The sequence below is a fragment of the Salmo trutta genome, chromosome 11, assembly GCF_901001165.1.
Source record: "Salmo trutta chromosome 11, fSalTru1.1, whole genome shotgun sequence".
NCBI classification, from domain to species: Eukaryota; Metazoa; Chordata; class Actinopteri; order Salmoniformes; family Salmonidae; genus Salmo; species Salmo trutta.
The window spans coordinates 12828076-12842853 of NC_042967.1; the positions used below are offsets into that span (position 1 = coordinate 12828076).

The 14778-nt window shown below is 45.1% G+C and overlaps 2 protein-coding genes across 2 annotated transcripts in view; one reads left to right on the forward strand and one right to left on the reverse strand.

The window, feature by feature from the left end:
- Positions 1-1013, reverse strand: part of LOC115202230 (rho GTPase-activating protein 10) — a 68322-nt gene extending 67309 nt beyond the window's left edge. Inside the window, exon 1 of the mRNA XM_029766217.1 lies at positions 370-1013. Coding sequence (XP_029622077.1) covers positions 370-523 — 154 coding nt within the window. The 5' untranslated portion in view covers positions 524-1013. The remainder of the gene's footprint in view (positions 1-369) is intronic.
- Positions 1014-1706: 693 nt separating this feature from the next.
- LOC115202229 (protein arginine N-methyltransferase 9) lies at positions 1707-14763 on the forward strand. Its single transcript, XM_029766216.1, has 13 exons — positions 1707-1867; positions 2288-2487; positions 3116-3264; positions 3539-3775; positions 4230-4397; positions 4891-4993; positions 5723-5832; positions 6152-6341; positions 6631-6814; positions 9009-9756; positions 9981-10134; positions 12238-12360; positions 14091-14763. Exons 2-13 carry the CDS (start codon positions 2290-2292, stop codon positions 14358-14360), a joined length of 2634 nt encoding a protein of 877 aa, XP_029622076.1. The 5' UTR covers positions 1707-1867; positions 2288-2289; the 3' UTR covers positions 14361-14763.
- Positions 14764-14778: the final 15 nt, after the last annotated feature.

Consider the following 14778-nt stretch of genomic DNA (forward strand, 5'->3'; position numbering starts at 1 on the left):
GGTGAATGTTAACATCTGGGGATTTTGCAAGTTCATGCACAACAAATTGGGTTGACAACAGACCTTACCTGTCAGCAATGTGTTCCAGTTTATTGAATAATGAAGGTATTGCTTCCAGAACTGACTACTGGTCCATGTACAAAATGTTGAACACAGCTGTTCAGAGAAACAAACTTTTGGTAGCTATAAACAAAGTTTAGGGCGATTGGATACAGCTGGTTGCAAGCAAAGAGTGAGCCATAACCATATAGCTTGCACAGTCCAAGAGGCAAACTTGAAACTGCATAGGGAGACCTGTCAACAAGCCAGATAGTCAGCAACTCAATTGAACCATTCCAGGGAAATAAACTCAACTGCATAGAAACTCACGTTTTGTGGCATTGATGAGATTCTTTCCATCCTTGTAGAGTTCCTTGATAAATCTGTTGGTTTTGTCCAACTCTGCTTCGTGTGCCTTTATTTTCTCCCTGAAAACGGGACTGTCCAGGTAGCATTCGCTAAACTCCAACGGGTGTAATCCCATGTCTTTAACGTTAGCTAGTTAGCTAGGTCAGCTAGCTAGCATAAGAAGCTGTAAAGCTGCTTTATAAAAACCACGCACTAACTAGTTAGCCACCACCAACAAGTTGCTTGGTGTCAAGCGAAAAAAAAGTATATTTAACCAACCAAAAACAGATTTTTAGGGTGAGCAACTAGCTTGTGCTGTCCTCTAACACGTTAGCTACGTTTTGCTAGCTAGTGTTCCCAAATCATAACGTGTTGGCTAACTACAGCTATTTCAATAAGTAACTTGGCTAGCATGTTACGAGTAGTTGAAACTGAGCATTGCATTCCTACATTAGCAACTATTTTGTTAGAGCTTGTTCAAGAGTAACAGCAAACCATTATTTAGGTCGGAAAAACTCAGTATATTCTTGTATCAATCCAAGTTGTAGTCCACGTCGTCCAACATAGACATTCAATTGACAGGCGAAAGGAGAAACTCCTATTTGACAAGTAGGCGTTGAGCGCAAGCCCTCCTCCCCAGACGCGGGATAGGGCGTTTATCCATTTGGCTTCCACCCACCTTCTGATTAATTCATACATTTGCCAACAATGTAAAATATTTACATTTTCTACAAAATACATACTTATAATACATCTAGCCGGTGACCGTTTTTTATTATAATATTTCAGACGCTCTAATTTGATTTTCTTCACTCAGAACATCCACAACTTTACACAATGGAATCATGAAATATATCTTTGTTCCTACCCGTACTTATTTACTCAACGGACATGTGCCGCAGTTCTTATTATACCTAAGACAGTACAGTATAAAGATAGGCAGAAACTGCTACACCAATAGAAATCCCCGATCACGCTTTGTAGGCTAGCTAAACTCATGAGTAGAACGCGTCATCGGGTACAACGGTCGTTTCGCGCCAAACTGCGCATGTCCAGGCCGTCAAATCAAAGGGACTCCTTCGATATAAAGTTGTTTTTGACAAAAATGAAGACGTGTCAGTTTGTCACGTTCGCGAGGTTAGATTAAGCATGTTCAACTACTTGAGACATTGTCTTCCATCTAGGTTGTGCCTTTAGATTTCGAAAAGATTAACAGCTAAGGAATAATTTTTCACTTCTCTTATTGATTTCTCAAAACCCAAACCCCGGCCTGGTATGTTGGTCTGCTTCGCAAGCGTTCCCGGAAGTCTGGCGATGTTGAGTCTCTGGGTTTAGAAACTCTTATAATACTTCACTGTCAGTGGTCTTCAGCTAACGGCGCTATCAGATGTTGCTAGCTCTACATTTTATACTGTTAATGTCATCATCGTTTATAGCGTTACTCTTGTATTTAAATGCACGATTGTGTGATACATATATAGTAAGTCATCAACATCACTGCAAATGAAGTTTTACACATAATCTGCTGGCTATAGTTAGCTACTACTGTATGTTAACTAGCTAAGTTAGCGACTAGTTTTGAAAAGAATACCCAGTAGTTAACTAGTGATATTGCATGATGAACACAACACTGCTAGTTGGCTATACTCTTTTATCATTTGGTGTGGCATTTTGCACCGATAGTCTAGACTTGTATAATTTAAACGTTAGCTTGCAACCACAATTTCCGCTGCACACTTACAACCACACAGCAACACAACACCTCTTGATAATGACATTGTAGCTAGTTATGTAATTATCAAACTAAACCGCTCATCAGTGTGATGAATGTTGTGTGGCTATGTGTTTATGTTTCTGTGTGTTCCTAACATATGTGGTCTCCTAACTTCCTGTGTGATAGGAATGCCCAACACCAGCACCAGGCCTAAGCGTGGCAGACGGAACCGTCGGGTGCCCAGGGAGGACCCTGCCAGGAATGAGCTGGTGTCCAGGTCACTGGAGAGTGCCCAGCAGTGTCTGTTCAACCAAGACTATGGGACTGCCTTTGTGCACTACCTTCTCGTCCTCAACCTGGCCCCTGTGCTGAAGGACTTTGCCAGTGTGGGTAGCAAAGGAAACCCTGTAGGCCAGGGCTCTTCAACCCTGTTCCTAGAGTGCTACCCTCCTGTAGGTTGTTACTAACCTGATTTAATTTATCAACCAGCTAATTATTAGAATCAGGTGCGCTATATTAGGGATGGAGCGAAAACCTACAGGACGGTATCTCTCCAGGAACAGGGTTGGAGAGCCCTGCTGTAGGCTATACACCATTCAGCCTGTCTGACAATTGACATTCCCTTTGAACTTTCAGATTTTTTTTTTTATTACATTTGTATTTGTTTTCACATACACCAGATAGGTGCAATGAAATGTGTTATTTTACAGGGTCAGCCATAGTAGTATGGTGCCCCTTTAGCAAATTAGGGTAAAGTGCCTTGCCCAATGGCAAATGAGATTTTCTAACCTTGTTGGCTCGGGTATTCAAACCAATGACTCTTCGGTTACTGGCCCAACGCTCTAACCGCTAGGCTACATTTCGTTTTGAAGTTGAACTGTGTATTCTCTCTGCACGTTATAATATGAATGTTTACCACTGAAGGAAAAAGACAAGTGATTTATTTTGTAGATTAGTCCAATACATCACCAATAAAGTTTTTATAATGTGTGTTTTTTTTGTGTGTGTTTTCAGGAGTCCTTTAGGTTCACTCTGTTCAAATGGGCAGATGAGCTTGACTCTCTGGGGCGCATCCAGGACCTGTTTGACTGCTACGAACAGGCTCTGGAGCTCTTCCCTACTGATGAGGTCATCATCAACAGCATGGGGGAACACCTGTTCAGGTAGCCCTCACTCAACAGTCTGACCGGTGTCTTGTCTGTAGGCTTGGGAACTGGGAAGACTACTAGTCAGGTTTACTAGGTACTATTGTACCTTAGGTTGTGCTCAATACCGGATCAAGACAATAGTTATCTTTTCTTTCATGTCTTGCCAATGAATTGTTTGTTTGCATGCAGTGGTTGAACTAGCCAGACAGCGCTGTGTCCTAGTAAATGTGTCACAGTATTCTTAGGTTGCTCACAATTGTTCCATTCCAATCTTCCATGCACGCTCCAGAATGGGATTCAGGGATGAGGCCGCTGGTCATTTCCACAAGGCCCTGAAGCTGAAGCCGGACTACCCTGAGGCCAAGGAGAATTTCTACCGCGTGGCCAACTGGCTGGTGGAGCGCTGGCACTTCCTGATGCTCAACGATCGCAGGAGGAACCACAAGTACCAGCAGGCCATCCAGAAGGCTGTTGAGGGAGGCTGCAACACTGTGTTAGATATAGGCACAGGGACAGGTATCCTCGGGTGAGATTTCTTTCTGCCTATTACAGTTAAAGGGATAGTTCATCAAATGAAAAAATTACATATTGCTTTCCTTAACCTGCAAGAGGTCTTTGGACATTTGTGCCGCAAATGCTAAAAGTGTAGCATTTGGAAATAGTGCCAGCCACTGCCAGTAAAACTAAACCAAAGCATGGATTGCTGTCATACCTTGTACATTCCTTACAGGGTAAGGACACCAATGTCATTTTGTAGTTTGGGTGAGCTATCCTTTTAAGTGCATCCTTTGTTTTATTACAGTGGCTATGTTATATAAAGAATTAGGTTAAAGTTTTACAATCTTAATGGTTAGTATCTGTCCCAGAGAAATCTACACAGCTCTGTTAAAAACACTAACTGTCATGGCTGTGGTCTGTCCATTTCTATTTGTTTGTTACTGCTTGTAATCCTTGTTCCTCTCCGGTCTCTCTATGGACAGAATGTGTGCTAAGAAGGCAGGGGCGGCTGAGGTGTATGCCTGTGAGCTGTCCAAGACCATGTACGAACTGGCCTGTGAGGTGGTCACCGCTAACGGAATGAACGGACGCATCAAGATCCTCCATATGAAGTCGCTGGAGATGGAAGTGCCTAAAGACATCCCTAAGAGGTGACCTTTCACCTTCCCTCTTACACTGACATCTGTATGGGCCAGTTTCCTGGACATAGATTAAGCCTAGTCCTGGACTAAAAAGACATGGAGACTCTCCATTGAGCATGGGCATCAGTCCAAGACTTAATTTAACCCCGTACAATGTCAAGACGGCAGAGTCGCTGTCCGTCTTCCAAAAACATCTGAAACCCTACCTCCTTTAAAGAGTATCTTGAATAAATTCCATGTCCTCTCCCAAAATAAAATACAAATAATGCACTTGTCTTTTCCTACTAGAACTGACTATGCTGATAACTACTTTGTTGAGGGAAAATGTACTTGCTACGATTGTGATGTGTTGTCTCACCTAGCTTACTTTAAGATGAATGCACTAATGTAAGTCGCTCTGGATAAGAGCTTCGGCTTAATTACTAAAATGTGGCCTGGAAACTGTCCCTATGCGTCCTCCTAATGTGTATGTACCGTTTGTGTGATGTGTTTTCTGTGGTAGGGTATCGCTGGTTGTCACCGAGACTGTGGATGCCGGCCTATTTGGTGAAGGTATTATAGAAAGCCTTATACACGCCTGGAATCATCTGCTTTTGCCTCCACAGGTAATTAACTAGCATAGGCAGCCATTTTGAGGATTGATTTTGTGTTCATACTGAGTTCCAACACTGTAGTGAATACAAGCCACCCTTTAGTGCAAGTCTGAAAGCATTACCATGATTAGTGAGTAACATGAATTAGTTTTAGTGTTGATTATTTATTTCCCAACACTTTCTCATAACATTTTCAGTTTCATTACAACCGTGGATTTAGATGCCAGTCATGTTCATGTTTTTCATTCATTTAACAGGATTGTCTGTCTCTCAATTCAACGCAATTGATCGCAAAGTAATCTTCAAAAGAGGCTTTACCTATATTTTTGTGTCACAATCACAATTGTAAAACATGATTATGGAGCATCAATCCTCTTTATATTAAATGTCCTTTTTCCAGCCAAATCCTTTGTTTATTGGCAAGAGATTAATCCAAAATCATTTTAAAGGTTACAGTAGGAGGCTACAGTGCCAATCAACCACCTTCCTCAATATCATAATGCTGCAGCCAATATAGGTCAACAGTGCCATCTATGGTCTCAATGCGATACTACATTTGAGGTAAAAAAAAAGAAGAAAAAGGATAGATGAAAATCCTTTACATAAAGATTCCCTACAGACAAGTGCATTTAGTAAACATATAATATAAATTGCAACAACAACCGAAATCCTATTATAGCAAAGTTAATGGCATGAGGCCTGATGTATGAAGACGTGAAGGCTCACTTCCTGCTCCTGCAGAGCACCCAGGACCCGTCCAGGCCTCCCTCCCAAACAGGCCGGGTCATCCCTGCCGGAGCCACTGTGTTTGGAATGGCTGTCCAGTGCCTGGAGATCCGCCGCCATCACAGGTGACCTGTCCCTCTGTTGTTAATAAAGCCTAACTTAAGTCAGTCAGACGTTGTTCTTCAATGATGGATTTAGTTGTATCATTTATTTTGCTCGTTTCACCCTCAATGCCTCAGCATTTAGAACAGTAGACCAAACATCAACAAGTTCAACATGTTGTTCACCTTTTCGTGTCCTTATCTGTTGGAATATTTCATTGTCGACATGGAACAACAGCTGAAGGCCATATGTCCCTGGAGAGTGGTGTGTGTGTGTATGTGTAAACAGACACCGGTGTTAATATTCATGTCATACCATCTATTTATAACCATGTGCCTGCAGGCTGTGTGTGTCTGAGGTGGGAGGCCTGGCCACGGCTGCAGCCGGAGAGCTCCACAGCCCAGTAAGCTGCAGCTCAGAGGATGACTCCACAGAGCCCTACACCACAGAGAGACTGAGCAGACTGCCTGGAGGCTACACGCCCCTCACTGAACCCTTCAATGCCCTGGACATAGACTTCAACAACGTGCAGGTCAGCGGCAGTAGAGCGTCTTTATGTGTACATAGATAACGTATAAACCAGAATTACATCTCCACGGGGAACTGTTAGTTATTATCAACAACTACGACTTACAGCCTCACAGTTGCATTGCTGTGTGTAGATTCTGTATATTGATAACGAAACAATATCTCGTATGTCAAAAGCCTCATACACTCTCAAGCTTTTCAAAATCGAACAAGCTCGTTAGCGTGATGTTTGGCTATAGGTTCCAAGAATACAAGAGCCGTGATTGTGTTATGCTATGCTAACTGTACCCCAGGAGCTGGAGGGTCTGTGCTCCAGGGAGGTGAGCCGGGTGCGTCTACCTGTAACTGGGGAGGGTCTGCTGGACGCCCTGGCCGTGTGGTTCCAGCTCCACCTGGACCAGGAGAGTAGCCTGTCCACCGGCCCTAAGGAGGACACCTGCTGGGAGCAGGCCATCTACCCCGTTCAGACACCACACAGTAGGATCATTTATATAAGACGTGTATATACACTGAGTGTACAAAACATTAGGAACACCTTCCCTTTTGCCCTCAGGACAGCCTCAATTCGTTGGGGCATGGACTCCGTAAGATGTCGAAAGTGTTCCACAGGGATGCTGGCCCTTGTTGACTCCAATGCTTCCCACAGTTGTCAAGTTGGCTGGATGTCCTTTGGGTGGTGGACCGTTCTTTATACACACAGGAAACTGTTGAGTGTGAAAAACCCATCAGTGTTTCAGTTCTACCATACCCCATTGAAAGGGACTTAAATCTTTTGTCTTGCCCTTTCACCCTCTGAATGGCACACGTACACAATCCATGTCTCAAGGTTTAAATATCCTCCTGCACTTCATCAGCACCGGTTTGAAGTGGATTTAACAAGTGACCTCAATAAGGGATCAACGCTTTCACCTGGATTCACCTGGTCAGCCTGTGTCCCTCAAACTCAACTCTGGACCTTGAAGCCGGTTCCACTGCTTTTTTTCATTGTTCTCCTCTAATCAGACTGATTTAGACCTGGGACACCAGGCGTGTGCAATGAATTATCAGGTAGAACAGAAAACCAGTAGGCTCTGAACCTCGTAGGGTAAGAGTTGAGTACCCCTGGTCTATTTGATGGAAAGAGCAGGTGTTCATAATGTTTTGTACACTCAGTGCCTATACACATGCAGTGAGGTAGTATATTTAGACAACTGCACACTACTCCTCTGTAGGAGTATGATGTAGTGTTGCAGTGCGTAGGGAGCACTGCGTAGGGAGCAGTGTGTATAAACATCTCTACATAGAGCCCTTCTCATCATACAGTAGAGATGCACAGAATGCACTGTAGAGACTGATCAAGTTCTACACAGATTCTCCTGACATCCACTCAGAACAACTATTGCAGTAATAAATTACACCTATATTACATACTGCACATAATATATACAAATGGTGTTCTTGCATATTCCGCTGTAATATTTGTCCCCTTTTGATGTTTGCAATGCAATTCCCCATTCAGTCAAACGGGGGCAGTAGGTTACATATAGAAGAAACCTATTCCATTGAAGACAGTAGGCAATGACCTGAAGACAACTTACACTGTAACCTCAAGGCTGTTATTGGTTGTCTTTGGTTTTCCTAGCTGGATTCCACAACCATGAACATTCAAATGGATTGAATGAATTCTACGCAAATAGGCTTGACCTTTGTCTGCAAACAATTCTGTACTCCTTTATCCTGTCAGGCTATTGTGCTCCTTCCAGACGTAGAACAACAAAGTGAAGTTGTGGCGTTGTCATTGAGATGCACCATCATTCAGCTGCCGAGCTCAGTGTTTCTGTACAGCAGTGTTGCTAGTTGACAGGGGCAGCGTCCAGGGACCCGCCAGACACCATTCCTGCTATTTTTCCCGGTGATCATCCGTTTCCCGGCTGCCGTGGCGACAGACGGGTGCACCGGGATCGCCTGTGACACTCTTTAGTGTTCATGAATCTCTTGTAGGCTCTACATATGTATTTTCCCCAAACGCCCCCTGACAACGACAAGCCACACGCTGACGTGATGACACAAACAGATGTTATTCCTACAGGAATCTCTCTCTGTCTCTCTGTCTCCCTCCCTAACCTGAATCTCATTTCCCTCGCTCCCCTGCTCCTACCCCTCTTCCTCTCCCGCTTTCTTTTTGTGCATTGACAAAGCATCTTGTTCCATGCCAGTTCTGTTTTACTTATTGTTGTGGTTCATGAATAAACAGTAATGTGTGCAACAAGGCCTTATAAAAAAAGAAAGAAATCAACTTGTTACTTATGATATGCCAAGAATTTGTTCGTCATTTGCAATTTTACGTGCTTTATTTATTGGACTTAAAAAAGGGTCACACACTTCAAAACAAATGTACATACAGTGAATATATAAAACATTATGAACACCTGCTCTTTCCATGACACAGACTGACCAGGTGAATCCAGGTGAAAGTTATGATCCCTTATTGATGTCACTTGTTAAATCTACTTCAATCAGTGTAGATGAAGGGGAGGAAACAGGTTAAAGAATTGAGACATGGATTGTGTATGTGTGCCATGGGCAAAATATTTAAGTGATGGTGCAACGCGTTGGAGGGTTGTTTATTCAATGTCAATAGGTTTGTATCTGTCCTTCTTCAAATGAACCATAAAATGAAATGTCTCGTCAGATTTTCCCCTGAGGCCTGGTGACGAGCTCATCGTGGAGATCTCCTGCCGGGACGCCTACCTGAGACTCTGCAGCGTTGCCGTGGCGAGAGACGGACGAGAGTTCTGTCTAGACGACTGTCTGGATCCAGACAAACCTAGAAACAACCCAGGCCCGAGCGGCAATCCCAACCCAAGCCTTAACGCCGAGGCAGAACTGTGCAGCGCCCTAGCTTGCCTCGGGACAGAGCAGAGCAGTGGACCTCGAGACTACACCATGCTGGAGTGTGCTGAAATGGCCCTCCTCAACAACCAGCCCTACCACGATAGTTTCCGCAGGGCACTGGCTAAACTCATCACCAACCTGAAGGATGCTCGTTCGGTCCAGGGTCCCAGCCAGGGTGAAGGGTTAGAGGTTATGCCTCTCACTGACCCCCCCAGTGGCCCTATGGACCCTGGTCCCGACCCCTTCTACGTGCTGGACGTGTCCGAGGGCTTCTCTGTTCTCTCCCTCATGGCAGCCAGTCAGGGCCAGGTGAAGGCCTATAGTTCGGTAGAGAAGACCCAGCACCAGGCGGTGCTCAGGAGGCTGGCCAGGGCCAACGGTGTCCCAGAGGAGGCTCTCGAGTTCTGGCTGAACCAGGTGGAGGACGAGCAGGCGGTGCTCCAAAGACCCTCCAGGGAGAAGCTGTGGAGCGCCATTATATTAGACTGTGTGGAGACCTGTGGCTTAGTGAGGCAGAAGCTGATGGAGAAAGCCACCCTAGCCAGGTAGGAAGATGAAGTGCTGCTGGGAAAGGTAGTTTTGGTAGTAACCGGGTAGTATGTATGAAGTGCTGGTGAAATTTGATAGTGTTTTAGGAATGAGGTGGGATTGTGGATCATATTGCAGCATCTCGAATGTTGATATTGAATCTTCAGTGTTGTCACATTGGAAGAATCTGTCCCTTTTTGTACAATTGTTTGATTGTTTTGGTGGGGTCCATCCATGGCAGGTGCCTGCTGGAGGACGGCGGTCAGATCTTCCCAGAGAGAATAGTGGTGTACGGGATGCTGGTGGAGTCTGACACCCTGCTGCTGGAGAGTGCTGTCCAGGGCCAGGAGCCTACACTGGGCTTCAACATCGCCCCGTTCATCAACCAATTCACTGTGAGTTACTGACACACCTCCCCAGATCCGCTGCATGCATACTGTATCTCACCACCTGCCTTGCATATGTCGTCACTAGGGCCTGAGGTTTTAATGATTTAGTTAAGCAGTAAGGCCAGAGGGGTTGTGGTATATGGCCAAGGGCTGTTCTTATGCACGATGCAACACGAAGTGCCTGGATACAGCCCTTAGCTGTGGTATGTTTGCCAGATACCACAAACCCCCGAGGAGCCTTATTGCAATTGTAAACTGGTTATTAGAGCAGTAAATATGAATGTTTTGTCATACCTGTGGTATAGTCTGATATACCACAGCTTTCAGTGAATCAGCATTCAGGCCTCAAACCACACCGTTTATTTATATATATATATATATATCTCTTTACACCGTGTACAAAACAATAGCAACACCAGCTCTTTCCATGACAGACTGACCAGGTGAATCCAGTTGAAAGCTATGATCCCTTACTGATGTCACTTATTAAATCCAATCAGTGTAGATGAAGGGGAGGAGACAGGTTAATAAGGGATTTTTAAGCCTTGAGACAATTGAGACATGGATTGTGTATGTGTGCCATTGAGGATGAATGAAGACAAAATATTGAAGTGCCTTTGAACTGGGTATGGTAGTAGGTGCCAGGCGCACTGATTTGAGTGTGTCAAGAACTGCAACGCTGCTGGGTTTTTCGCACTCAATCGTTTCCCGAGTGTATCAAGAATGGTCCACCACCCAAAGGACATCCAGCCAACTTGACACAACTGTGGGAAGCATTGGAGTCAACGTGGGCCAGTCCATGCCCTGACGAATTGAGGCTGTTCTGAGGGCAAGCACCATGCTCTACCAACAGAGCTACAGAGGACCGAGTCCGGTCACATTGTCAGGAAAACCTCCTGGCTGTAGTCACACTCCCCAGCTCTAAATGTTCATGCACTATACTCTGATAACTAACAAAGTCCTATAGTAAATTTACTGCATGGTTAGGGGGAAAAGTATGGTCAACTCAGAAATTCATTCTACGTGACACAACTCCCAAGCCTTTCTCGCTCAACATGTCTCCTCTCATATCTGGTATTCCCTCTCATGTCACTGATGCAATAGTCATAGTATTGACAGCTGCCTCAATGTTCTTTGTACCTTGCATCATTCTTCTGATTCAAAGAACAGGCTCCTGAGACACACCAACATGTTGCCTGAGGGTTGTAACATCTTCACTCAAGATGGCTACTAACATATAATCCCCCCCCAAAATATTCTGGCGAAAGCTAAACGTTGTTTTCTTATAGTTTCTTTCGCAGTACTGTTAGTGGTTCTTGGTCTTCCGTATTGCAGTTGAGCTCAAGTGAACTAATTTGAAAGGGCACAATAAGTTTAAACTGACCTTTTTACTGTGCTTTTTTTAAGTCAATATATGTTTTAAAAACCCATTTTGCTTGCAATGCAACCTTCTACGTTGAGACTTCTCATGTTTTCTTTTATCTGGCTTTCCGTCCGTATTACGGGGAGCTGAGAAATCCTTTTAAGTCGTCTGTCTTTTCCGGTGTCTTGTTGGCGCTCTAATTTTCGGCGTTGGCTCCCGCGGGACGGCAGTTTGTTTAAACAGATGTTGTCTCCGAAGAACTCAGACAAGGGCACGCCGTAGCGCGACTGTCACGCTGGGGAAAAGCATTCACGCGGCTTCACGTAAGGACATCCCTACCTGGATCCATCGGTAAGCATTACATCAATGACATCAAACGGAGAGCGGCGGAGACACCGGGAGCTGTGACAGGGAGGAGGCGGCGGCGGCATTCGTTTGTTCTCCGTGACAGTGACACTCCCGCTCTGTCGCTTGATGAGAACTCTCCTCCTGCTTTCTAGAGTGTAGCGGTGCAGCAGGTCACATGATGCACATGACTCTAAAAGAGTTCTAAGAGTTGGAGATTTAGTTAAAAACACCTGACAACAAACTAGCTGGAGAGGTTTGGGAAATACTGAACTAGACTACATGGACTGCCTTGTTATTCTGTTTAAAGGGGTTGAATTAGTCTCAGATGTAGGGTTGTATAGATGTCCGTTGAGTGGACATCTAATATGGAACAATGATATGATCTCTCTCCTTCCTAGGTTCCAGTCCATGTGTTTCTGGACTTGTCCACTCTGCAGTGTAGACATCTCAGTGACTCTGTAGAACTCTTTATCCTGGACCTCATGAACACCAACGCCAACTATACCAACAGAGACGTCAAGGTAAAGACCCAACCCGACAGATTCATTTAGTTATAGATACATTATCAGATATTGTCTGAAACATTCATATAAAAATAGCATGGTAAATGGCACCATTGTCTGCTTACACATTATACTGAGGATAACACTGAGTTGCCAGATCCCTTGGCAGTGTCAGTACTTCCACTGAGCTGTGGCCCTGACCATAGAAATAAACTCAGCAAAAAAAAGAAACATCTCTTTTTCAGGACCCTGTCTTTCAAAGATAATTCATAAAAATCCAAATAACTTCACAGATCTTCATTGTAAAGGGTTTAAACACTGTTTCCCATGCTTGTTCAATGAACCATAAACAATTAATGAACATGCACCTGTGAAACGGTCGTTAATGGTGGTAGATGGTAGGCAATTAAGGTCACAGTTATGAAAACTTAGGACACTAAAGAGGCCTGTCTACTGACTCTGAAAAACACCAAAAGAAAGATGCCCAGGGTCCCTGCTCATCTGCGTGAACGTGCCTTAGGCATGCTGCAAGGAGGCATGAGGACTGCAGATGTGGCCAGGGCAATAAATTGCAATGTCCGTACTGTGAGACGCCTAAGACAGCGCTACAGGGAGACAGGACAGACAGCTGATCATCCTCGCAGTGGCAGACCATGTGTAACAACACCTGCACAGGATCGTTACATCTGAACATCACACCTGAGGGACAGGTACAGGATGGCAACAACAACAACTGCCCGAGTTACACCAGGAACGCACAATCCCTCCATCAGTGCTCAGACTGTCCGCAATAGGCTGAGAGAGGCTGGACTGAGGGCTTGTAGGCCTGTTGTAAGGCAGGTCCTCACCAGACATGACCGGCAACAACGTCGCCTATGGGCACAAACCCACCGTCGCTGGACCAGACGGGACTGGCAAAAAGTGCTCTTTACTGACGAGTCGCGGTTTTGTCTCACCAGGGGTGATGGTCGGATTTGCATTTATCGTCAAAGGAATGAGCGTTACACCGAGGCCTGTACTCTGGAGCGGGATCGATTTGGAGGTGGAGGGTCCGTCATGGTCTGGGGCGGTGTGTCTCAGCATCATCGGACTGAGCTTGTTGTCATTGCAGGCAATCTCAACGCTGTGCGTTACAGGGAAGACATCCTGCTCCCTCATGTGGTACCCTTCCTGCAGGCTCATCCTAACATGACCCTCCAGCATGACAATGCCACCAGCCATACTGCTCGTTCTGTGCGTGATTTCCTGCAAGACAGGAATGTCAGTGTTCTGCCATGGCCAGCTAAGAGCCCGGATCTCAATCCCATTGAGCACGTCTAGGACCTGTTGGATCGGAGGGTGAGGGCTAGGGCCATTCCCCCCAGAAATGTCCGGGAACTTGCAGGTGCCTTGGTGGAAGAGTGGGGTAACATCTCACAGCAAGAACTGGCAAATCTGGTGCAGTCCATGAGGAGATGCACTGCAGTACTTCATGCAGCTGGTGGCCACACCAGATAATGACTGTTACTTTTGATTTTGGCTCCCCGTTTGTTCAGGGACACATTATTCAATTTCTGTTAGTCATGTCTGTGGAGCTTGTTCAGTTTGTCTCAGTTGTTGAATCTTATGTTCATACAAATATTTACACGTTAAGTTTTGCTGAAAATAAACACAGTTGAGGACGTTTCTTTTTTTTGCTGAGTTTACAATTACTATTTTATAGCTTACAATAGTCTATTTCTGTGGCCCTGACTGTGTGTTTCTCCCAGGTCCAGGCTAGTGCCTCAGGCAGGGTGACTGCTGTGCCCTTCTGGTACCAGATCCACCTGAACGAGGAGATCAGCGTGAGCACCTTCAACCAGGACTCCCATTGGAAGCAGGCTGCCGTGGTGCTGCACCAGCCCCTGGCAGTGAGGGAGGGAGACTGGGTACGCCTGGCCGTCACCCTGCAGAAGAGCTCCATCTCCATATCAGCCAGTATAGAGGAAGAGGCTGGGGAGACCGGGACTGTGGATTCGGTTAGAGAGTCCGCTCAGTGACTGTGAGAAGTAGATGTCTGGTGATATGAACAGTACAAGAGTCCACTTCATTAGTGTTTTAAAGGAGGGAGTTGTGGTGCTTTTGATTCTACAAGAGCATCAAGTCCACTCAGTCTTACTGGGAGAGGTCAAGGTATCACTCTGGATTCTATATTATGAGTGAACTGCATATATGTCGAGGGGAAGGGATTGGACTATGGATTCTCCGGAAGCGCCAGCTCTAAAATGACCCCACAGCTACCATCTCAATATGCCTTCTCTCAGGACTTTCACAAAGACATTTACATGTTTTATGATGTGCTCATCTTGAGACGTTTTGGTCTTCAGTGTGTTCATAATCTTGTTTTGGAATGACGTCTCTTGATTATGGTTGCAGTCCTCATTAAAATGTTTTGTATCAGCACTTGCATTTTTCTCT